Source organism: Fusarium solani, assembly GCF_023522795.1.
Source record: "Fusarium solani strain SB1 chromosome Unknown bctg00000015, whole genome shotgun sequence".
NCBI classification, from domain to species: Eukaryota; Fungi; Ascomycota; class Sordariomycetes; order Hypocreales; family Nectriaceae; genus Fusarium; species Fusarium solani.
Window position 1 is genome coordinate 734358 of NW_027072143.1, and position 25693 is coordinate 760050.

General features: G+C 49.5%; 5 protein-coding genes across 5 annotated transcripts; 4 read left to right on the forward strand and 1 right to left on the reverse strand.

The window, feature by feature from the left end:
- Positions 1 to 2638: 2638 nt before the first annotated feature.
- MRS44_018183 (uncharacterized protein) lies at positions 2639 to 3726 on the forward strand (the record flags this gene model as incomplete). The annotated part of the gene is made up of 3 exons (XM_065616381.1): positions 2639 to 2877; positions 2932 to 3562; positions 3670 to 3726. 3 exons carry the CDS (start codon positions 2639 to 2641, stop codon positions 3724 to 3726), a joined length of 927 nt encoding a protein of 308 aa, XP_065472453.1.
- A 3596-nt stretch (positions 3727 to 7322) lies between these two features.
- MRS44_018184 (uncharacterized protein) lies at positions 7323 to 8159 on the forward strand (the record flags this gene model as incomplete). Its single annotated transcript, XM_065616382.1, has 1 exon — positions 7323 to 8159. One exon carries the CDS (start codon positions 7323 to 7325, stop codon positions 8157 to 8159), a length of 837 nt encoding a protein of 278 aa, XP_065472454.1.
- A 1460-nt stretch (positions 8160 to 9619) lies between these two features.
- MRS44_018185 (uncharacterized protein) lies at positions 9620 to 10577 on the reverse strand (the record flags this gene model as incomplete). The annotated part of the gene is made up of 3 exons (XM_065616383.1): positions 9620 to 9725; positions 9862 to 10185; positions 10330 to 10577. The coding sequence occupies 3 exons, from the start codon at positions 10575 to 10577 to the stop codon at positions 9620 to 9622; spliced, it is 678 nt and encodes a 225-aa protein (XP_065472455.1).
- Positions 10578 to 18048: 7471 nt separating this feature from the next.
- On the forward strand, positions 18049 to 20001 carry MRS44_018186 (uncharacterized protein; the record flags this gene model as incomplete). Its single annotated transcript, XM_065616384.1, has 5 exons — positions 18049 to 18116; positions 18196 to 18368; positions 18423 to 19814; positions 19872 to 19913; positions 19961 to 20001. The coding sequence occupies 5 exons, from the start codon at positions 18049 to 18051 to the stop codon at positions 19999 to 20001; spliced, it is 1716 nt and encodes a 571-aa protein (XP_065472456.1).
- A 1723-nt stretch (positions 20002 to 21724) lies between these two features.
- On the forward strand, positions 21725 to 22549 carry MRS44_018187 (uncharacterized protein; the record flags this gene model as incomplete). The annotated part of the gene is made up of 2 exons (XM_065616385.1): positions 21725 to 21896; positions 21963 to 22549. 2 exons carry the CDS (start codon positions 21725 to 21727, stop codon positions 22547 to 22549), a joined length of 759 nt encoding a protein of 252 aa, XP_065472457.1.
- Positions 22550 to 25693: the final 3144 nt, after the last annotated feature.

The window sequence follows — 25693 nt, forward strand, 5'->3', positions numbered from 1 at the left end:
CCAGTAGTCTTTTCTCAGGGCTATTTGCCCGCATCGACTACAACAAGTTGAAGCTGGGGCCCCCATGTGTCTGACAAAGGCAGGGGCCCCCATATACAAACAAAGCGACCATAACAGACTTGCTTGCGCGTCCCAAACCAAAGCGAGCCCAGCACCGCTACGATGGCCAACGAAGATGTTGCTATCCAAAGAATCAAAAAGTGGCTCAGCCGTGCAAATCATTCTGGCACCCTCGAATCCGAAGCTAAAGCCGCATTGCAAGTAGCGTTCCGACTGATGGCTCAACACAACTTTACACAGTCCGAAGTTCACGCAAACGAGTCTTGATCCGACCAGCTGCAGTTCGTGGGTCAAAGTGCTGTCGCACTCAGGCGCTCTGATGGGGATCGTTATAGGAGTGTGAGGATTGAAGACTACACGGATTTGCCTGACTGCAGCTATCAGGACATTTTTTAATTGCAAGTCGTACAGTAGGCGTGTATACGGAGCTGTCTGTTGTACGTTTTACGGACTGGCTGGTAATACTGTTGCTGCCGTAACTACCTTTGAGATGGCTTATAACCTCGTCAGTACCCGGGAGTTGGCATATTGAGCACGGCATAGAACTAGCCACCTCCTTAGCATTTACAAGACATTAAGGAAAACCGCAAACAAAGAAGTTGCCGATGAAGTTGCAAGAGCGAAGGAGGCAGAGAAGAATTCCATCATCACTCCGACACCCCGCGAGACCCAGAAACGAGCAAACCTTTATCAATCACAGCTAGCTACCGAATGAAACAATATGCCACCCTTTCGAGAGGGTCCGGCAGCTATACCCCCAAGAGGCCCCAAAACTGATGTTCCTATCATCGCTTCGCAGGACGGTCGAAGAACAGATACAGCTTGTACACTCTAAGCCTGTCGGTTGGCAAATACGATGAGGACGGCGCCGTGAGCGATGAGGATACTGACGGATGCATGGAACCTTATTTTAACACGAAAACTAGTAGCAGGACAGACCCGTCAGTGGACATTGGCAAAGAAATACACCGACTTGCTGGCATGGCAAATCATCCTTTCCAGCAGCCAGATGCAGGCAGTTTCACATCTCCCCAGCCAATCGATCCGAGACAGGACTCCATAGTGTCGCCACATGGAGAAGCCCCTGACGGTGTTCATACAAAGCATCACGCACATAGACGAGATGGCCGATCCGTACAGGCACCGCCGATGAATAATGAAGGTACAGGAAGTCTCACATGCAGCTCGCTATCTTTCGAAAGGCGGCTGAGGATATCGCAGACGACTACCTCAAAACTCGGGGCGTGAACCTTGTCACCGGATGAAAACCCAGTCGTCATGTACATAACATAGCAGCTTACCGCCGAGGCTCTCATGACAGCAAGAAGATCGATGTTCGAAGGAGAAGGATCAACTGATGAACCACCATTCCAGATCGAACGAGAGGAAAGGCAACACTGTAAGGAGGTCATCGCACGCACGGATAGAGTCAAGATCAAATGAACGTTTTGATTTTCCATCCGAATGAGCGACGAGAGTCAATCCCTTATACTTACATTCAGTCTTCTGACCATCTCAGCAGCAGAATGCTGCCCGTTATTTAAATTTGATTGGATCCATCAAGTCATTCACGCCGATCGTTATCCTCACCCTCAGTAGAGGTCTCTATCAATGATGGGACGGCAAGATCCAAGCGGGGTCTCAAGAATAGAGAAGCAAGTTTAGTTGTCGTCCGCCTCATGTTAATATTTCCTTCTACGTTTGGCTGAACCAAAAGGATCCTCACAACTTTAGTCCTCATGCGTTTCACATTCGAGCTGGGGAAAGAAGAATAAAAGGAAGGGGAAGGGACAGAAAACCATTCTACAAAGTAACAACGGTGCTCAGACCTAAAAGGCATGCCTTGTACGGCAGGGTCTAGCCCCTTACAATCATCGTGACCAACTGTACGCCCGCTTTTGGCCCTGCAATTGCGCCCAGTTTTAACACCGACAGGACCACCATCGCGACGGGTGGAAAACATCGTACCTTAAAGTGCCAGAATTTGGCTCTTGCAATTCACGATAACTGTACGCACTTTTCATTTTGCCTTTCCGTCTTTTGTCTTCAACATCCTCTATTTTTTTTCCCCAAAAAAAGAAAAGAAAAAAAAACCATTGTTTCTCTTTTCATCTTTTCCACCCTTGAAAAACAAGAATTGTTTCTTGACGGCTGCGCATCAGTACTGTTCAACCTGACAGCGTAATCGACGCGTAGCTGTCTCCTCGGGAAAGTCGAAGCGTATTGATATTCTAGGGTTGCGAAATCATCATGGCAGACATGATCTCCAAATTGCCGGTTGAGATTTTAAACATGATTATTGGATACGTTGAGTATTTCCCTTTAACACCTGGCAATTACCTCGCCTGGTTGCTGCGAGCGAGCTGTAGAGGGCACAATTAGCTAATAGGGTTAGGTCACCATTGGCGAAGACCGCAAGTCACTCACTGAAGTGTCGAGAACCATACGTGACGTCGCGCTGCCAAAGTTCCGGCACTCAGTTGACATCAAGCCTACCGGGCCATTCTCGTTGCACGAACTACCACAGAACCTGCCGCCAACAATGCCCTGGAAATACGTCAGGCACCTCCATTTCAGAATGGACTTTCATAAACCGTGGTGGGCAGATTGTCCTCATAAGGCGTCATACACCAAGGATGATATGTGGACCGAGATCGAGTCTGCGTCTGATCTTGACGCATCCGACGGCGAGACCAGTCGGTCCGACTATGATTCACATGAGGGATTGCCAGACCATTCTCGTGATTTTGAGCATCTTGCTTTTACCGCCGGATTGATTGTTAATAAGATCGGTGATAACCGTCTGGATACTTTCAGGTATGGCAATGCGAACACATGCTTGAATCGTCCCATTCTAACGACATGCGGCAGCTGGGAACTGGAAACATGTATTCCAGAAGCCATTCTTGGGCCCCGAGGTATTATTACTACACGCCAGAGATTGCTCCGCGCTTTGAGTATCATCACAAACCCTTGTTGCCATGGAAAGCCAGCCATACCGGCGACTCAAGGGTCGGCTATCGATTTGGGCAACTTTCGGAAGCTGAAAAGCCTACGATGGAGAGCACCTCGTTCAGAAGACGTCCCAGCCTTATTATCTGCCTTGAAAAGGAACCGACGACATCTAGAGCGACTTGAGCTAGACTTAAGGGAATGCTATGACGATGAGGATGTATATCTTCTATCTGTACAGGAATCAGTGATGCAGGATTCTGCATTTTTGAGAAAGCTTCTTCGCATCCAACGCACTCCGTCTATACCTATGTTTCCAGAACTAAGAGAGTTGTCCCTTTTATCGACCACTGTCGGACCTGGATTAGCTCGGGGACTTGATTTCGACACGTTGACCTCGCTTCGCTTCCGAGACTGCCATGGGTTGCCCGGATTTTTCGCCACTCTTGCGGAACTACGAGTGCAACCTAGAATCAAAGCGTTTGAGATTTACAGCAGCGATTCATTAAATGATTTTGTCGGTCAAGAGGAAGAGCTGGAAGACGCGGTCGTACGTTTTCTTGGCTGCTTCGGCGGACTGGCCGACCTAGCATTGCGGCTAGCACCAGGCCCGTGGTTCCCGAAACATGAGTTTTGGTCAACTCTCTTGACTCATAGATCTACACTCCAGAATTGCGTCTTGGAAGAACTGTGGGCCATCCGTTGGTTATCTGAACCCACTCTGGAACAATTCTTCTTACGGTTGGAAAGGTGCCCGTCTTCTAATCCTTTGGGCTTTCTCGACGTTCAGTGCCTAGGTTTGGAACACGAAATCAAACGTCTTGTGAGCATCCTCCGAAGCGATAGTACATCCGAGCTGGCCGTACGATTTCATTTCATTCAATCGTAACTGACGTATGTTTTCTCAAGAGAACTATGCTCCTCCCATTTGCTTCGAAAAGTTGCCTCGAGTTTCTCCATCTCCGTTTCTCATATTTTGATTCCCGGGCTTGGGAATGCATAAATCGAAGCTGGGGAGCGTCCGCAACTGCGACCACCGATATCAAGGAGACGGATCCAACTGGCGTTTCATACGGTGTTGAGGATTGGGGCTCTCAATTGCGCAAGGAGAGAGTATCTAGTGGTGTCTTGTCGTCATCAATGTACCGCCTTCAGGAAGAGTTTTGCGATTTCATCGAATGGGCTTTCGGGTCTCGAGGTATACGCTCTCTTCGCACCATCGCCGTAGGTGACTTCTCTGCCACGGGCCCGTGTCAGAGCAGACTTTGCATTTCAGTTGACAGTCACGGCATGCTCCAGGTTCTGAAAGGAAGGGACAAAAGGATGGCTTACCCGTTAGAAAAGTTTCGAGACTTCGTACGCTTGGAAACCGCTAGTCTTAAAGACGGTAGATTGTAATGGAACTTCTGGTATTTCCCAGTCCTTCAAGTTGAATTTTGCAGCCAAGATAACTGGTACTTGAACGTCCCCAGGCAACAGGTATCGTCCATCATCATCCGCCAAACACCTTACTCGGAACGACAGATCGGATTACCGTCGAATTCTGCGTCTGACTGAGTATTCACTGAGATGAGAGGCGGCCTCAAGCTACCCATTCTGCTATGGATATACCCAAGCGTCGGGTTGCACTTGTTAGCTCGTCTTGACGACGGTTTGTCTGTTGGAATGGAACAGACCACTATCCTCGTCAATTTCACGCTTCGACTAGCGTCAGGCATCAGGTTGCTCTCCGATTGTTGAACATAGGTTCAAGAGACTGGCCTTGGCCGGTTCTTTTGAGGAAAAGTTAAAACAGTGCAATTAAATCACTTCCCCAACGCAAACACAATGCACACTACGATTCTCGGACAAGGCCGAGCCATAGTAGTCCGACTGATTCACTTTTTGCATGGATCTTACGTCCGCTGATATTAGTTGCCGGGATCCTGTTTGCCGAGGCTAATACACCAAACCTGGGCATGACTGCCATGTTTGTATAATCACAAAGACAATCACTAGATCCTACGAGTCATCAGTTGGCATTCCCTTGCCCATATGGCTATCCGGCCTTAAATATGCCTCCGTAGCCTCTTTTGCGTTACGTGCCACCCTCGCCGCTGTCCCCCATGTTGTCTTTCCGGGAGGGTATCCAACCCACTGTACCGACAAGTGCAAGACTTTATTCTTGACTTTCCATCGTAGGGTTTTGAAAGCGCGAAAGATCGATCCCCGTTACTTTTTTACGCGTTCCAAAGGAATCCCAGTAGCGATACACGAATGATAGACAGCCTTCCTGCAACGAATGCTAAGTGACCGATGTAGGCTTGGTGTAGGCAGCCCATTTAACCATGAGATCTATCTCGATGCGTGGAAAGCATCCGGCTTATGGCCAGTCTCGGTATCAAAACACTTCTTGACCACAACGACGAAGCCAGAACCACGACCGGCGACGCCGTTTAGGCAATGGCGAAGTGACAGAGATCATCAGAAACCTTTTCCAAGACTCCCAAATCATCACGGTAGCTAAAGAGGGCCGTCGAAAGTCTTCCTCCTTCTTTCACCAAGCTCGATCGCACATTTTGACCTTACATGTCCAAAGTTGGCCAAGGAATGGGCTAGCAGACTACTACATTAGTAGCCCAGAACAAATCACAGTCTCTCTTGAATCATAGAAGTGAGTAAATAAGACCAAAGAGGACGATGTATGTATCCTTAATCGCAAAAAACCATTCGCAAAGGCTACCAACATTGCGAAGGTGCCTGCTTAGATGCAGGAGCTTCTGAACCGACCACAGCCGCCAGACGCAAGAAGGCAATGCAAAAGCAGACATGTACATAGAATGGCAGCTGAAGAACACAGACAAGGCCTAGTCAGTACTTCAATAGCGTTGTTACGCTACTTAGTCGAAGAGTGTCGAAAGTCACCTTGACCGGCGACTTTCTGGCCGCATTATGAGATCAAAGAACTTTAGGGACACTCTAAACTCTCGACCATGAGATCGTGAACTAGCGAGCGAAGTTATTGAGGTTTGTCAATCACTCAACCCGCGATGCTGGCTTCGATCGACTGATGACCAGTATGCCATGCGACTAGACCATGCTCGGGAGGTTATAGAACTGATACTTATAACTTTGACTGCCACAGGGTGAAGATTGAGGTTGGGTAGAGATGACGCGAGCCAACGGCGTTGTGCACAAGTGTTGAGGAGCGCTGGAGGGATGACCACTTCTCCCACCCTAGACCATTTCTCAGTCCTGCGTGAAAACACTGGAAGCCGTTTACACAACAGCATCCACCCTGGACAAAAAATGGTTGCGCCCTGTTCTTGTTTCTCTAATCGGCCGCCCCCCATTTTGCTCATCTTCTCCAACGTAGGCGGTAACGGGGCCGATCGAGGTTTTTGGCCAGAGTTGTGGCCGGGAGAGACGCTTTTCGAGAGGAGCGGGATCAACCACCGTGCGATTAATCCTCACTCGCTAATCCTCATTCATCTTAGCGCAGTCTGGCCCTGGCAACCTAAATAAGGGGATGGGCCAGGGGACGTCCCCTGGACCAGCTTCTAACCCGCGAACAGGAGTGGTTGCTCGATGCCCCGCTATTCCCCAAATGGCCGGTGCTGAACCCCCTCCTGGCTTAGCTGAAAATCGCCGAGGTGGATTCTTCCCAAGGTTTACCGAGCTGATGGGCAATGCCTCTTGGTGTGTTGCAGGGGCTGGTTGATGTTTCTGAACTTTTCTTTTCCGCCTGACAAAGGATTGTGGGTAGAATCGACGTCAACACGGCGGACAACTTCTTCCATCGCATTCTCCCCTTGCCCTTAGGCGGGATCTCATTCGAGGTACGGCCATGTCACAATGACGGAATCCCTTCTAAAACCTACTCACTGACTCCTGAATCAGAGGCCGCTGGAGTTATGTCGTGGAACTCTATATATCGGTTTCGAGCAAGATTGAAAAGTTTGAGCGTGCCGAGCGAGGAATATGGAAAGCGAGACACGGGAATCGAAGGGGGGTTGAAGAGTATATGAAAAACAACGTGATACTGAAGGAGTTATGGCGATAGCGCTAGGTGGCTGTCACCTGGCTCTCAGACAGACCCCTTCCACCAACACAGCTACAGTCGTGGCTACAGACCAGCTTTGACTACAACAGGCAGATTCTTGGTTTGCTCCATCCTGTTTGTTTGCTTCCCTGGTCCCCCTATCCCAGATCGTGTCTTTGCTGATGTTGATCCCCCCGAAAACTGCCGCAGTATCTAGAGCCGTGATTCTCAATTTGGCATCCTCGCCCGACGCGACAAGTCTGGCCACCTCCAAGCCTTCGTACTGAAGATGGAGAAGGGAGGGCATTCTATGATCTTGTCGGCCGCGGCCCATGACTCCCAAAGCGCGATCGAGGCTCTCCGCGATAACTCGGCTCGTGCTATTGACCGGTACATTACCTACTACGGCTACAAAATCCCTCCCAGCACCGTTCTTCAGTCTCAGTCTGGCCTAGGTGGCAGTGACGCGAGGCCAGAAGGCGTCTGCGATACCTCGGATACGTCGCCGTCCGGATCCGTAACGGATGACTCAGACGATGGTATCTCAGAATACGGTATGGAACGCGGCATTGCCCGTCGAGATCGTCAACATGGTTGTACGGCTGCCCGAGTAGTGGCAGACTGCCGTCGCCAACGCACCGAAAAAGTTCTCCAACAGCCAGACCTGCATCGCCCTGTACCTCCTAGGTGGTATGGGTCTCAGCCGCCGTCAATGCCCGTGCCTGCGCCTACGCAGTCGACGCAAGTTCAACTAGCCCGCCTTCTAGTCGTGGCAGGAGTGCCACCTCCTCCCAGCCCACCAGTGTCTCATCCGTCTACCAGACAGAATGTCTATGCCGCGCTCCTCACCATCCACTGGATTGGCAATGTGACGAAGAGCATGGCTGTGAAAATAGTGCCAACTAAGCAGTCACTGGTTCGGCTCGCCATCAAGGAAACCCGGATGCAGCCCCTGACCTTTGCCGACGTGGAGGCAGATTTTCCTCTCAGAAGCCATGAAAAACCCAATGGTCAAGCCATAGTCCGCAGAGTGGCTCTAGGTGGTCAAAAGTTTGAGGTGTCGGCCTTCGGCGACGATCTGAGTGAGTGCGCTCTTCTGCAACCCTACTGTCATTCCCGAATTTGACGTTGAAGTTCCTGCGGTGAAGCCGCCTTCACAATCCTCTTCGCCTTCTTGTTAGAGGTGTTGGGGATGTGTGCAAGCTGACCACGTCTCGATTCTAGGGTGATGGTGATGGTTTGTGAAGAATTTGGAAGGCGCCGTGGGGATCGGTCGTGAATATGTTCCATCGCGGCTGATGGTAGGTCCGTGTCGATAGGGAAGATAATCACAGCCGCTGCGAATTGGTAGTTTCATGGCCAACAACAACGCTACACCGTCATTAACGTCAAACGACTGTCTGATTCCTGTAGGATCAGTAAACTGGGTTTTTGTCGCTCAGTTAGATAGGAAAACAAATAGCCATTTGTGATCCCCGTCATTCATTCCTGCCTACCGTAGAGATACACCATCGGTAATGTAGATGATAGGTAAGCGAGCGCACCAATATTCCAACCATTAGGAGATAGTATTGCGGTGCCGACCAGCTGGTGATGAAGGTGGATGGAACGTTACGGAAGTTTGTATAGCGGTCTTCATGAATGAGGAGAAAATCCAGTTTGCCAGGACGGTGGGCTTCCGTCATGGTACCTCTCCAGTCAGAACTCTCCCTTCTACTGGTATTCCCTTCAAACCCCGACATGGTGTTGTCGTACTCTTCCCGCACCACTTATGCTGCTAGTCTCAAGATTGAAGAGAGTTTTGGCCTCACAGATGCCTGCAGACCATGTGTAGTTCCCTTGCATCCAGCGAATAAGTCTAGAGCTTTGAAGTCGAGGGTCCTGGTTCACCATGCTCGCCCTGCCTGGCATGATGTTTGACTTGTCCAGTTGTCCAGCAACGAGCGGCGAATGGGAGCCCGTCTTTTCCCCGACGAAGGTAATTGTGGGCGAATGGAACTAGCGTAGATCGGACACTACAACAACGAGTGAATGCCGGAAAGACTGCTTCGAATTAGCATACAGTGCTGGCTGGTTGCAGAGGCCGCTTCTCGTTTAATAGAAAGATTCTATGCACAGACTATCTATCTTGGCGGTGGAGCGGTTGTGGGGATTAGTCCTGCTTGTCGTTGTTGAGAAGTACTTGTGCCCGAGGCCCAAATGTCACATATTCGCAGGCACTCCTTGTCGGTTTCTTTTCATTCACATCTCTATTGGCTCAGGACATCCCTGTGATCGAGGGATTGTCTATGCGCAGAATCTTTCTATTGAACGACAGGCGGCCTCTGCAACCGGTCGGCACTGTATCAACGCTGGTCTATCAGCAAGAGTGTAGAATAAGAATGAGCATTGATAGTAATCTAGCCGAGTAAGTGAATAGCAGCGAACTAAGTAAAATAATGCATCTCCATCGAGTGACCAAAAGAATCAAGCAACGGGTCTAATTATTGCTTTAGGTATTTAATTGGTGAGCACACTTGTCAGATCTTCATTGATCTCTTTCTCATCCTAGTGTACAGGCCGGAAGGGCTGCCAGCGAACCTTTATTCAATCTTTGGCTGGTTCAAAAGGAGCTTGTGACTTTCTGAATCGCACACCAAACATAAGTGGCGCACCGCTATCTGCACCCGGCGACTTGAGACCTTGGGCTTTTCTTGTGAATTTAGCAAATGGCGCGTACGGAGCGTTCAATCCAAGATATCACCGCTGAACTTTCAATGCCCACAAGCTGTTATAGCCATGGCGTGGTCGAAACCCTGGGTATGATTCATAGCCAAAACAGCCCATACCGATTGTTCGGGTCATTTTCATGCTGGCAATCTGTTGCGTGGGGGTCGGCCAGCTGAAGAGCAGAGCGGCATTGAAAAGTCTTGCTAGAGTGGTCGTAAGGGAATCTTGCTATCCATTGTTCAACAGTAGGCGGGGTGTCCGGCGTCATGGTTTTCATTCGCATACTGTCCTTTGGGGGACTGGGCAGCAGCTTTGGTAGTCGGACAGCCTCAACAACGCTTGGGTGAGGAGGTAGGAGAGGCTTCATGAGAGACAAGATCGCCTGCTTCACTTTTTCGCTTCCATCATAGAGAAGCTCATCGGCCCCCTCCTTCTCAAGACCCCTAAGAACCGAGACCGGAGCGTAAAAGATAAACCGGCGGACGGCCCGAACAAAATCTTCGTGAAGCTCTTCACATTGCTGCTCCTTATCTGGCTAGTTAGGGGCATTGGCCTTGGCGTCAATACAGTATATTTCCCTGTGGTACTTGATGAGGGCATCGACGGTCTTCTCGATGAGTTTGTAAGCGACTTCGTGGCGAGAAACCATGTCGACGTAGACGATGTAAGCTTCAACATGAATGAGCTGCCAGTTCAGGCTGGCCTCAGGAACAGAGTTGTCCTGGTCCCGCTTGAAGTGTCTCTCCGGCGCGTTTGGTAGCATAATGGAAGAGAGTCCAAGTAGCATTCGGTGATGAAAGCGTCTCGTTGAGAAATCGCTGATGTTGAAGCGCATTGTTCAGTGGGCGTTTGTCCTGACGGATGCGCTTAAGGGTATTGGTAAGCCACGGCTCAACATTTGGGCCCAGCACAACGTGGGTAGACGAAGGCCGGGGAACGAAGGCGGCGGCTGAAGCTGGGAGGATTCGCACGGGCATGAGGTTGATCGGGTTGTCGAGGTTGGGAAGTTGGATGGAATAGAAGAGCGAGAGTGGTGAATGAACTGACCCGAACGAAATAAATCATGGCGCGGAGAATGGGGATGCTGCTGCCCACAGGTAGACGACGGAAATTTGATGGGCCCTTTCGGCGGCACCTGGTACGGTTAGTTGGTCGAGCTAGTCTGGATCTCCGTGACGTTCAACGTCGTGCAAGGCCCCACCGACAGTCATGTATTAACAGCAGTATGCGAGCTTACGTCCACCACCGATTCGACAACTGGCCAGGCCGGTAAGGCCATGTAGGAGTGTTCAATATGCCAGAGTGTAACGTGTGGGTCAATCCCGATATTCAAGCCAAGCCCTTCCGGGGCGAACTTTACAGAATATGAATAACACGGCTGCACTGAGTTTGACCAACGGGCCGAACGCGTATCATCTGACGATCAAGAGCCTCAAATTCATCTAAGCGGCCCAGGGAATGAAGCGCATACGATCCTCGGTTCATCACAACATTCCATAGCCACGTTGGAAAAGCCAAACAGAAAGGACCATCGCCTGTTCATCTCCGGAAGATGGGGCATCTGACTCAACGAGTTCCAAAAGCTGTTACACGCCTATGACCTGCAGCAGTATATCGGCCCGACCGACCGAACCAGATCTTCCAGAAATCCGAGACTACCGGTACCGTGAATAGGCAGGCCCAGACGATCCCGAGAGCGACACGATCACGCCTGGCTCCAATTATTTACCACTCCGGCGACTTGAAGAGCTCACGACTGAAGGAAAGATTGAATAAGAATATGATCTCAGGATCTTCTCTCTGAAAGAGAGGGCATATAGAGAGGCCAAGAAACAGGAGCAGAAGTTGGTGGAGTTCGTCCCAAGAACAGTCTCGCCCACGTACAAGAAGACATGCTGAATTACGGGAAACCGGTTGAACAAGTTGTACCAGGGGCCGCGAAGATCAGGAGTGGTTTACAACAAGCGTAGCCGACTGGAAGCACGCGACAAGTACCACAAAGTCGCACAGGCGGCCCTAAAATCAACAAGCTCAACGACTCGGTCACTCAGCAGGAAAATCCTATAACAAAAGCCATTAGGACGTTCCCTGATGGCGTCGACTCCTGGTGTTGGGTAGAAGACCTGAATCGATCAATGTGCCATGTCCTTTCCTGTTGGCCTCAGCGTTCCGACACTATTGGCGCCCCCAAATTCTCAACAACGCCCCCAATTACCACGCGGTAGCCACCGACGGTCGGTGCGAAGCTAGAATGACCAACCCCGGCGGCAGGCCGTCAGGAATCAAGACAGGGGCTGCTACGATGGATAAATGACCGCTTCGGGAAAGATGATAGGTTTGTGGGGGAGATTCAAACGGCTCTCTCTGGAGAAGGAGAAGACTACTAAGGATGAGGGACTTCGGTGGGATACGGGATGCACCAAGGCGGCCTACCTGGCGATGGGCAGTCGTGCTGTAGCGTTCAACTCTACCCCCTACTCCCTCAAGCACTAGGTATGCCACCCTCGACTCTGGTCCTATGATTCTCATTTTCAACGAGATATGCAGATTCCTTGACCGCCCACCAGAACTGTCTGAAGAGTTTGTCTACGCAGAAGACTCACAAGCGACCATATACGGCGGCGACGTTGACATCCACGTCTAAGGGCCACAAGGTACCCCTCCACCCTCGGCTCCGCAATGTATCTCACCGTGTAGATTTCGCTTGCAACATTGTTTTACACCGCCAATTACAAAAGAGAAGCTGCTACTGGTGCATCAAATGGAACAAGCATATCTACAGAAAGGACAGGTCCATACTTCGTGCGCTGACCGACTAGTTCAACGTGGCCCTGCTGCGGACTGGACTTCTACACGTCGATATACACTACTACTAGCTACGATAGAAACCACTTACCAACCGGACTTTTAGTTCAATATACTCCAACTACCGACACGATTAGCCTCGGCAGCTTTAGAAGTTTGTCACGCAGGTTGGCCTAGTGGATATCAAGGAAAGGGTTCGGTATCATCCGGGAGAGCAGGTTAAGAAGCTCACTGTGGAGAGTTTCTTGAGGATGGAGGGCAAGCTTGATTGAGGCTAAGAGGCATGAACAGGTCAGAAGTAGGGCTGCCTTGGCGACGGGACTGTGAGCTGTGCAGACTAAGCCATACTAGTCAGCCTAGGGGCTGTCTTGAACATGCTATGATGTCGCGTGTGGGTTGAGCATCCTAAGATCCAACCCAAGTTCCTTAAGGGGCAGACTCGACAAAGCACGAACAACACGAATACATGGAGGTCAATCAACAGACCAGACACACATATGGCCTGGCACGGCCCTTATAGACCCTGGTCTTCGGCCCTGAGCTGAGAATCTGTTGGGTGGTGTTACTGACCCTCAGTGTGCCACGGTGCAATACTTAAAGGGTCTCTGTCCCCCAGACGAAGTTTGCCAGCACCTGACAACGAAAAGCCACCATTCACCATTATCCATCCTGTGCCTTCAAAATTTTCCTGCCGATGTCGTCAGGCGGAGTCAGTTCGCCAAATCTCCAGGAGGCAGCCATGATTGCTTTCCTTGAAACAATTACCCTCTACCCCATCATACCGCTTGAATTGACGCAGCGCCTTCGGAAATACCACACGGAGTCTATGGGATTCATAAAAAAAGGTTGCGATGCTGTTTAAGCTTCTGAACGGTATCTTATCCCTTTCATTCTGTTCCTGGGGCTTCAAGCAATCAACCCACCAGATGCAAGAAACACACCCTGATGGACGAAGATCTTAATCTCTCAATGAGGTATGCCTTTCTTGAACTGGAAAAACTCAATGACGCTCTATCTTCCCTTCGCGCGGGAATACTGGCGGTCGTGGCCGATATCTATTCAATGGACGTCAACGAAGCGATGCGTTCCTTCAGTGCTGCCAGCCGACTGCGATCACGCTATGGCCAAGGCCAGGATATGGCATGCTCACAAGCCCATCGGCCAATCGACTGGTCTTTTGCTCAGGTCGAATGGTGAGGGTAAACGATACCAGTCCGTCCTGTCTGGCTGATTGACTCTGTGCATAGGGTTCTGTCGATGTATCTGGACACTCCGCATTGGCCAACCAACACGATGCTCCCAGGCGAGGGCGCATTCAAAAGCGAGTTTGGCCACCTCGCCTGGGCTGTGGCACAAGAAAGGTGGCGGCAGCTGCAGTTTTTCGCAACCCAGCGACACTCCATAGCCACTATTCCAACAGCAATCGAACCATTGTCTGAGGAGACCATCACCCAAGAGCGGGTTTTCCATCATCTGCACCTCCACATGATGAGTGTATATCTCCGAGCTTTTCAGCAGCAGTTTTCACGTTGGTTATCGGATCCGACTCTGTCAGCCGATGGCCTCGTGAAGCGCTATGTCATGTGTGATCTAGCGTTGACTTGTCTTAAGACTAGGCGCTGATTAAATCTAGGGAAACTTCTCTGTTGGTTTGTTTATCTCACGCATGTCGCCGTGGCCTTCTGACAGCCGATGTTTGGGCCGACCTCGCTTTCAGAACTATCCAATGTCCCTTGCCGGTCGCTTCGAATGGCCCTACTGGGCTGGTTACTGGTACAATACTCAGAAATTTGCAAGAGAGATTTGACGAAGGAGTGATTGTCTCAGCTCTAATGCTGTCCAGCGTGTCATGTCTACGTTGCCAAATGACAATGTGGAGCCTCAAGATTTCAAGTTTGTTAAGAGGTCGAGGCAATGTAGGTCACTACTAACATGAAACGCAGGACTCACATATTTTATGTTCACGGGGTAATTTTATGCCCTAGCGCTCGTTGTCAAACTGAGTTTTCCGAGGCTCGAACGCCAGAATTTACGCAGCACATCCAAGGGCATCTTGATCGCAATAATCTGGCATGTGCTATAAATGGATGCCAGTTTTGGGGCTTGCTCTTTCACAGCAGTGACCAATTGGCCCGTCATAGCATCGGACACGACAAGACAGTAGGATTAAATCTGCCTTGCATGCATTGTGAAGTATCCATGATATCTGTAGAGGACTTGAGGTACGTAGAATCTCTAGGACTAGCACTAGCAGCTTGCTAAGCGGATACAGGATGCACCACAGATATGATCACCAGGACAGGCATCTATGTGGTGTTTCCGGCTGTATCTTGTCCTTCAATTCAGTAAATGAACTGGAGGAACACTGGAGAGAGAATCACGGGCTTGAATGTTCTCAATGTGGCAGTATTGTCGACGGCGAAAACAATATGCGACGTCACATGAAGGACCATCCAATGAATTGCGACAAGCTTGATTAATACACCAATTTTCGTTGGCAAGTAATTTGTCGTAGTTTATGAATAACGGACTATTCCGTATCTCTACATGTCTACTGTCTTCAAGCTTCGTTCCTCAATGCTCTTTAGTGCAACCCTTGATGGGGTCGCCTCTCCTGTTCTCTAGAACCAATCAAACGACTCCGAAGTGCCCCAATGGTTGCAAAAAGACGAAACCCCATTGGTCTATTTGAGGAACTGATTTGGAGCAAATCTTAGATAGCGGTATGAAGATCCTGAATAACGTACATGATAAGAGTCGGACAGACAAGCGAGTCGGAAAAAAAAAATGCCTCAACCCCCCCCTCTTTTTTCAACCAATTTTTCTTAACCACCGAAAATGTTATAATTAAGCAAAGAGGGGAATATTGTTCTTGCCCTTTAGGCTCTTTAGAATGACCCTAAATTACGGATGCAAGTCGCTGCAAGGATATGCAAAGTCCCTCATAGCACCCTCTATGACTAATATCACGGTAGACCTTCTCGAAGCGATACTATCCCAAAATCACGAAAATTATCTGATCTAGAAGAATAGATTATTATTGACTATATTCTCGACCTAGACTCACAAGGGTTTCCCCTGCGACTTCGTGATTTGGAAAAAATGGCTAATCGCCTGCTCGCCGACCGCGATGCCTCACTTGTTAGCAAGGGCTGGGCTTCTAACTTCGTCAAGCGACACTAAGAGCTCAGGATGCGTTTTAATCGTAAATATAACTATCAGAGGGCCAAATGCGAAGATCCGACGATTATCCGCGATTGGTTTACCCTCGTGGCGAATACAATCGTGAAATATGATATCACCCTTGCTGATATCTATAACTTTGATGAGACCAGTTTTATGATGGGCACTATTTCAAGCGGAATGGTCGTCACAGGCGCAAATAAGCTTGAAAGAAATAAGTCCAGCCTAGAAACCATAAATGGGTTACAGTCATCTAAATGATTAATGCGGAAGGCTGGGCGGTCCAGCCGTTCATCGTGGTTGCGGGCCAACAGACAGCAAGACTGGTCATAACACAAGAATATGTCAAATAGTTGTTGCGATGTTTGGAGAAGAGTATAGTGATTAATTTTAATTAATCAGATGCTTTGTTGTGTTTTATTTAATATTCTATGTTCAACGTAGCGATTCATGTCCGACTCGCTTGTCTGTCCGACTCACTTATCATGTACGTTAACTATGCTATGTTGTCATGGGTTACCGTCGAGGTCCCGTGTGAGCCCTGCGCACCCCGTTACCCTCCTAAAATGTATTTCAATGCCCGCCTTCTTTATTCGCAAACCACGTGATCAATTGTGAAGCTATTCCTAAGTCAAATCAATGCAATGCTCGTAAGGTAAGAGCCTGCCCTGCCGGGCTAAGTATGCCCGTCTCTGGCGCTTTGGCTTCCTCCATTCAAAGACCCCATTTTCTATGGTATTTAGGGGTGAATCAGAGGGCATAGAGAAGGCACCTAGACTCCCACTCTCGGCTATAGGGATGCATTGCCCCGAGGGCGGCTAGCTCGCCAAAACACGAAAGGATCAAGGATACTCCTTGAGACCGCGATAAGGGGTCTTCCCGAATCCTAAGGGGATTCATACCACTCAACTTGGCTGGGGGTCCTCTCCATCCCTTTCTCTACTAATGCCGAGCGATGGATAGTCTGAGGCCTCTCATTTTTCTGCGTTATAGTCACTTCTTCCTCACACTCTTCGTCAGGTGCGTGAGGGCATCATCACGAATTGTGCCAGAAACTTGAGTTGGAGGGAGGTTGGAATCATGTGCGACAAAAGGTACAGGATAATAATACATGGACCTTTCAAGGTGAATTAAAGTACCTTGCGTCAATCTTAATTTAAAATCCGTCGCCTCGTCAGATGGGGTTAGCCACACAGGACCTCGAAGGAAATCCTGTTGCCATGGCGCGTTTTTAATCAGACCAGGCCCCTTCGGGGCAGAGACTTCACGTGAACATCAACGCAACACGAATAAACTGAGTTTGGTCAATGGGCCAATTGCATGTACTGTCCAGTAGAATCTCGCTTAGTTCTCCTTCATTTAGTGGTACAAGATGGCGAACATTGACGATTTGTAGGGGCGGGACACGGCGAGGTGACAATAACCTGGCAGGAATTGTCATTCACGCTCGGTTTACTTCTCTCAGGCCTTGCAGCCTTCTGCCTCTAAACAGTCAAGAGGAGGGTGCATAGGCCTCGGTGACTTGGGGCCGAACCGCAGCACTGCCTCCAGCAGTGACGCTGATTCAGGCGACAGCTTGAGCTCGGATGGGTCGTCACTTATCTGAAATTGGAATATCTTGGTCCTCTTTGCGACGAACCGCCACAGCTGTGGGCACCTTGACCACTGCGCCACGAGGCAAAATATTGGGCGATAATCGCCATTGTAGCAACTACAGAAGGTGCTTCAGCTGCTTATAGGAGCCTATAGCGCCGTTACGGGGGATCAAGCCGTAACACTCTTCCTGGGTGCTTTTGCTTTTTTAACGTGGGGTAAGGACAACACTTGGGAGCTATGGGATTATGTTGACCATGTTATTGCTGTTTATGGGAGAGATATCGAGGTAAGAATGAAGAAACACACGCGCACATGACAATATTGTTACGGCCAATGAATTCACTAGGTTTGACTTCTCGCCTTCTGCCTTGTCGCGTAGACGCTCCGACCACCCCCGAGCCGGCACTGGTCACATTCGTGGTTCCTCATCTTGTCTAACTAGCCAAGCGAGTGTAGTAGAAAAGCGTTTCCCACGCCTATGAGCCCCACTCTGTACTGATGGAAGATGCCGCCGCCCAGTCAAGTGACTCGACATCTCCGGCTTGGCCAAATCACCCACTGTTATAAAACCCCCCGTAACTTCTGCACATTTTGTTCTTTGCTCCTGTTCCCTCAGCTTATGAATGTTTGTTGCTTTTTCTCCCCGCGTGAGCTGTAAGGACACGTCATCCTAGGGCTGCTAAAGCATAACTTCCGAGAGCCATCAAGCAGCCCACGACACCATGTCCCCTCTAAACCCTTACGATCAACACGATGAGCCAGATTTATGGAACTTGGGAGTTCGGGGTCGGTAAGTACCATTTCTCGTGGCCGAAACGCCCGAGCATTGAGGCCCGTCTTTCCAACTCCGCTGACATAATTTTGTCTAGGAAAACCGGCATCCAATTACCAAGTATAACAGATCGCGACCAATACGACATGGAGCCATTGGGAGCCTATTTCTCTTCACCAGATCGGGTGGTTTTGGCAACCAGTAGGAACGGTGACCATGGATCTAACCAAGGTTACGGCAGTGGACGAGCTGAGGCGGGCGAAGAAATGGGTTTGTCTACCGCAACATTGGCCAACAGGAAAGTCTAAATTAACCAAATCTCAGATAATGAGCCAGGTCTATTATTGTTTCGTGAGCTCGGGGCTTCCATGGTGGATTTCGACGAGCCCTCGCCTCTACAGCTCCAGCCTATTCTACCAGTTCAGATCGACTCGACGATTGCTTACCCCCTTTCCACTCCAGAACGAAACGATGCCCAGAACGACCCTGGAAGATATGACACAGAGCCTTACGCGAATGCAGAAGCCTTTTCTCCAGAGATATCTGGTAACGAGGATTCAGAAGACATTGAGTGCCAGGACAGTCAACACGAGGATACGAGCGCAGATACCTTACGGCATCTTAAGAAAGTCTCCACCAGTCACAGTCGAACATCATCGCAACAGTCAGAAGACGCCGAATCCGAGCGGCCCACATCACCTCGCACAATACAGAATCACGATGAAGACACCACGGCGACGCTCCTGCAACAAGCGAGTAGGGAAATCGCTCCGCCCCAAAGGAGAGGCAGGCCAGATAATACTGCTCCTAGCCAGTCGAAAGGACCGGAAGCAGACTTGAATTCTCAAAAACGGCAGTTGGAAACTCTTTCATCAGCCAGGCCAGAGATTTCTAGCGACGAATTCAGGCCGGAGGAGGCGGACTGTGCACGGGGGCGTAAGAGGCCTCGCAAAACGGCCACTCCAGTTCCGAACGGGTCAGCCCAGGCAAACCCTGTGTTAGCACAGGGGCCACAACCTAAAGGGCGGCCCGCGGGGAGACCCAAGAAAGGAATCAAATTTGGCGGTAAATGCACAAGACAGCGCAAAGTCAAGACGGTTGTGAGACCCGAGGGCCATACTTACACAACAAGATCCGGTCGAGTTTGTAATACGCCTGTACACGATTGGCGCGGCGATACAGTTGCGAAAGAGTATGAGTCCGTCCCAGATGCAACTGGGCGAGGTCAAATCGTTTTGCCTACGATCACCAAAGTTGTTCGTGTTTCTGCGGAGGGAGCATCACCCACAGGCGAACAACGAGGGGGAAATAGCCGCAAATCCGCCAGAAAGAGATCTCAATCAATAACGAATACAGAACGAGAACCTTGGGAAGAGCTTGGTACCGTCAGCGCCAATTGCAAGGTTTGGCAGGCCGACCGCGAAGCTGCTGATTCAGAGGCCAATGGAGCAGTGTACACCAACCGGCTGGTTGCCTTCACAAGCGAAGCGATCCTGAACATGTACACTGCAAAACGGAATTTCCACTTTGGAAGGATTGACACCTTAACCCCCATGAGCTTCGGCATGTTGCACTTGCCATCTGGCAAAAGAAAAGAAGCAAAAAATACCCGCGAATCAGAGCTAGTCTTCTTTCTTCATTCTGGAAAGGTATGTGTGGAGTTGGAGCAACAACCATTCCGCATCAGCGAAGGGAGTTCGTGGAATGTTCCTAGAGGTATGTCTGCGCCATTTTCCCCACTTGCTTCTTCATACTCAACAATTATGGTTGTAGGTAATCTGTATAGTATCATCAATGACTACAGCAAAGATGCGCGTATGTTCTTTTGTATGAACTCGGAAATGTAACTCAAAGTGATACAGGGGGGTCTTTCAAGTGTCGAGTCGCTGCAGCTCGCCGATAGTACGTGGGTAATCGGAGGGAGCACGAAAGTCAGCCTCTTACCTGTACATGTCTTCAATCTACTAGCTTTCCATGCACTACTATGTTCTCTCTGGTATATATAGGCACTGTTTACGTGTTCTGAACATGAATCGGCTCGTCATGGCCGTGATCTATTAGTGCTTGCCCTCGATAGCAGAAAGAGATTCATCAAACTGAAGCCTCATGGTTCGTCACATGCTGCCTTATGTGTTCTTGTTTGTATTCACTCGTGCCACCTACAAACTTCCACTATCTATCAAAGAGCCATCGATTCGTATGGCCTATGCTGCTAATCCGAACAACTCCGTGCAGTCAGTTGAGCTTGTACCTATGTAGAAATCGTAACATTGGTGACTTATGATGCTACTGCCCGATCCTTCAACTCCGACTTAGCCTATCCAGTCTAAGCGGCAACAATATCTCTCGTACCATCCGCAATGTTTTATACTCTCAACCAATGCTCTGCGGTGATATCTAACCTGCTTAGGCAGGTGCGTTGATTACTGATAGCTAGATCTGGATGGCATTTTCAGCTGCCCCGCACTTGCAGACAGCATCGTTGATGTTGCACAATTAGTAGTTTTGTGCAATTCAACTGGGTCAGCTGACCGAGACAAGATGCAACGTATTTCACGTTATTTGTAGCAGACAGTGGGAGTTTACCCTCGTTAAGTAGATGCCGGCATTCTGAAGCATCTGCAACATCATACGTCATCTGTATTTCCCCTCCGAATTGAGGGCCTTCAGTAGTAGATACGTCGGAGTCAAGGTAATTCCAAGCATCGTAAGAAATGTCATAAGAGGTGAAGAGGACGACGTTGGTGACAGATTTTGACGCAACGATCGCCACAACCAACAAAACCAGGCGAGTAAGCCACGGCGTTTGTGTCAACCCTACACCCCAACACTCCAACAGTGCTGGAATATTCGACGGGAGGTGTCACAATGTCCGACCCATGCGAATTAAGGCTGCTTGCACAAGCTTTCAACACGAAATAGGCAACAATGCCAATGATGAGCCCCAGCCGCCACCTCTCGGACTGGCCTACATGTAGGATAGAGGACGGCATGAGAACAAAACTTGCCTTAGACGGTGAGTTGGACACCTATTTATGCATTCCAAGACATCTCCACGGCGTAATTCGACCGAAAAACAGCGGATATACCTAAATTCGGCGTGGTGAGAGCGCATGTCCTTCTATAGCCCGAGGCCCACAACAGACAAAATTTCGGTACTAGTAGCAGCTGGAACAGTCCTAATCCAAACTTGGGTGGCCAAAAACCTGAATAAGGCCACTGTTTCTCGTTGTTTTCAAGGTTTCATACTACCCACATTCCGATGATTAAAGTTTGAAACGGTCCCTTACTCATGCTCTACAGGAGAATCTCCCCTTCCCCCTCGAGACGGGAGTGTACCGGTAATAACGGCGAAACCTCCGAGACGGAATCGGTCGAAGCAGTTCCCTCCAGATCGTAATCAAGTCTATATGCGCCCAGCTCTGCATGTACCTATATAAATAGTGACATGTTCATCCGTCAGTCGAGCCGCAGAATCAAACGTACATTTAGCGTGTGAAAAACAAGCCCAGCGGACAGGTCAAAAGCCAAGTCATTCCAACCAAGTCTTTTCCGAACACCCAATTGTTCTTCATGAACCACACCTCTTACACTGCACGTTCGTCAGGGAGCTAAGAGAAGCTAAAATGCCTCAATCAACAGTTCAGTCTTTTCCATCACCGAAGGCGATGTTGAATCGCCTCAAAGAGAAGTTCCGGCGCCGAGACCAATCTTCAGTGTCGTCACAGGTCCCATCACAACGCAAAATTGGACAAATCTACGCCGACGTAAGTAGCGAGCATCTCTCCCCAGGTATCTGTAAGTCCCCGCAGTCTCATGAAATACGCACAGGTCGATGTTCCCCGCTAAAACCACATGCCTAAGCCCAGGATACTCCCCCACCATATTCCACCGTCGACACCAGTCCCACGGCACCACCTCTGAGCGCCCTTGATCATAGCACACCATGTACTTCTGGCCTTGGTAGCACCACCAGCTCAGAGGACAAGTATGCGTTCCTCTCCACATTTGACACCGTCTTCGTGATCGATGACTCTGAGTCCATGACTAGCCGCTCATGGCGCGAAGTCCGCGATGTCCTTGGCACCATCACTTCGATCTGCACCTCCTATGATCCGGACGGTGTTGATATCTATTTCCTCAATCATCGCTCTTGGTCCTCGGATAGCAGCACCCAAGCTTCCTGTGGATACACCAACATCCGCGATGCTAGTCAAGTGCAGCGCCTCTTTGGGTCCGTTCGTCCTTGCGGTGCCACTCCCACAGGTGCCCAACTAGACAGCATCCTTAAGCCATATGTTGCCCATCTGGCCGACCATCCTGGGAATATGGACGATACCAAGCCCCTCAATATCATTGTTATAACTGACGGAGGCCCCACTGACGACCCTGAGGGCATCATTGTGCACTACGCCAAGAAGCTCGACCAGATAGGCGCGCCTCCTCACTAGGTTGGTATATAGTTCTTCTAGGTCGGTAACCACAACGGGGTAGCCAACGCTCTTCGCGAGTTGGATGATGATCTCACCTCTCTCGGTATCCGTGACTTGGTCGACACGGCTACTCGGAGATCTACTGAGTCGGACGGGGAAAATGTCTTGACAGCCGATGACATCCTCAAGGTTGTTCTTGGCGCGGTTGTGCGGCGCTTAGACCGTAGGCCTACACATAGGCCAGTAAACCAACGCATTGTTTGAGGCTCCTGGGAGCACGTCATCAACCGATACAGTTGTTGATGCACAGGTGATGAGCGAATCGTCTATAGGCGATGGCCGAGGAGAGTTGGGGCTGCCGAAGGCGTTGTAGAAGAAACATGCTGCAATATCAGTCATAGCACGCCAGATAGCTGCTGTCATACCTCAGGATTAACATGGTGTTTTTATTTCACATTGTATGGTGAAAGTAGCGATTCTTGTCTAACTCACTTATCAAGAAGGTTGTGCTCCAAGTGATGGAAGGTTGTATACCTCACTCCTGAAACGTCACACCAATGGCGAGGCTATCAAGTAAATAGAACTACAGCTCTGCAACCCATTTCATAGAGCACCTAACCACTCTAGCTCCCAACACAAATTGGTCATGAGACAAAGCCTCACCCATATGGGTGGATCTATTACAAGTGACTCAGAGGCCATATCGTATTATTCTGCTAGCATAAAGCCGCTCGACTTGTTTACGTCCGTTAGGAAACCTCTTCGAACCTATATGCTGTCCGTTTAGGTGGGCTATAGCCGAATGGGCTTGCGTATCGTCGCCTTTAATTATTGTGGTTCATAACTCATATTTTGGCCGTGAAAAGAGGACAGGCGCTAGCCAGACACCCAGCCGCAATTCCCAGGCATGGCTCGATAACGGTCCAGATGGCCACATCCCTGTCCCAGAACCACTCTCAGCATCAAAGAAGTAAGAATAGATAGAAGGAACTCACACCGTCTTATATAAAAACTCTTTGGTGATTTCTAGGCCCTTGATGAACGGTATCCGTGTAATAATAGCAATACCGGCTCTGCTCGTCGCATTAGTCAGAGTTTCAATCATCTGGTAGCTATCAACAAAAGGCCACTTACAAAACTCCAAGGCTCGACAGTCCAATGATGATGATCTTCGACCGCCGCGAGATGCGAATGTTCCAAAGAATTACCGCCGGCATCAAGGCAATGACCCAGTCACTGATACCAGCAATAGCACTCAGGGTTATCGCAGCAGTTGTCACGCGAGAGCTTTCGCATGAGCCTTTGCTGCTGATACTACGGAATTGCTCCCAATAGTATGCCGGCGGAGAACACTGAAACAAGCTGGCGAAGAAGTAAATGATCGATGCCACGCTTACAGTAGCCAAGCCCGCATAAATGATGCATTTGTGCGTCCTTCTTCTGCAAATCCGAAGAATATACAGGCCAATGGAGGCCCTTACTAGGATCGACAATACTCCGTAGATAAGCTCGCCGAAGTACCACGACTGCATACCCACGATGGCTTCGTGCATGGTGAGGTTGTCTGTGTGTTTGCCAATACCACCAACCACCGTGCCTCGAAACACAAAGATGGCCAAGCTAGTATAAAGACCCTAGCTCAGATCAGCTCTAATTTTCCTATTTTCAAATCTTCTCCTCGGTCTACTTCAGGAGTGACTGGAGGCATAGGTCAAGGAGAAAATCCACATATACCCTTAATCAAAAGATAGAAACCAAGATCATCGAAATAACTTACAACAGACAAGTACATGAACCAGTCATCTATAGTACAGGACTTTCTAATTATCCCTACCCATGCCCGGAGGATTGCGGTGATCCAGACGAGGAGCAAGCAACAAAGCTGGATGACGAATAGACTCGTTCCTTTTCCACTAGTAGCGAAAGCCATAGTTCCTGATTTCTTGATGACTAATAACGAGTGCCAAACTATGCGGGTTGAATTAAATTGCGAGGCAGGTTTTACCGGACACTTATGCTAGTTCCGCCCTTGACTTAAATGCTCGCGGGTCATCAGCTGTGTAATACCACATAGCACTTAGAACTTAGGTACAAATAGAACTGTAGTCTCACTTCGGCTTAAGGGGAACAGCTTATTCTGGCCGTACTAAGCAATAGTTCCAACTTCGACTGTAACTGCCCAATTGGTTAGCTTCAACGTTTTAAAGCGAGGGAATTTGGCCTCTCGAGTCTGCAAACCTGATTCCAGGTTGTGCTGAATATACTCTTAGCTTTCAGGATGCTGAATGAGCTCTTTCATCATGTAGTATCTTCTTCCCGTATACCCCCGCCCATTGATCCCCTACAGCCTTGTTCCTCTTAATAGCAAAGGCAACGATAATCGAAGGCCCGGATCAGGGTAAGCAATCTGGGAGATGACTAGGTTTGGGCTTTCGGGATAAGTGCCCATCAGATGCGCTTGCCACGATCTCTCGCACGTTGCGGAGTTGCTCTGTGAGGTCAATGTGATGAAGATCATACCAATTTTTGTGAGTCAAACTGGTCCCGCCGCGAGGGGGTGCAACAGACAGATTCGTACAACGGAGTTTGAGTACGAGACGCTGGCCAAGCTAATTTTATGCGCTGGCTTGTCTCTTCTTGCAATGGGGATCTGCCAGAACCCAGTTCCTGATCTGGGCCTAAACGGTATTTCAACGATGGAAAACCCCCATTGTGGGCCTGGACCCAACTAATCGGATTCAAGCCACCAAGCTTATCCACTACGCTCTGCCAATTAGATCTGCATTCTGCCCCACAGACGGAAGTTCCTTCATCACATGAGAGGCAAATCGGTCGCGGTTTGCGCAAAGGAGCCTTGAGGCGCAAAGCTCTAGTTTCGGTTTCTTTCATCGCCTCTAGTCATATATTCTAGGTTCGAATCTCGGGTGTTGTAAAATGGTTTGCAGTAGTGTCATGCTGGGAGGTGCGTGCTTCGTCGATCCGCAAGTGAAGTGGCTTGGGATCCTACCCTAGAGCGTCCTGCATCTAGAATCATTGATGGTTAATATCAACTCTTGTAAAAAAATTTCAGCGTTCTGCTAAAGCAAAAATTCTTACAAGTCAGATTAGCAACAAGCGCAGCTGTGAAGCTAACGGGACTCAGACACAAAACGAGCCGATACC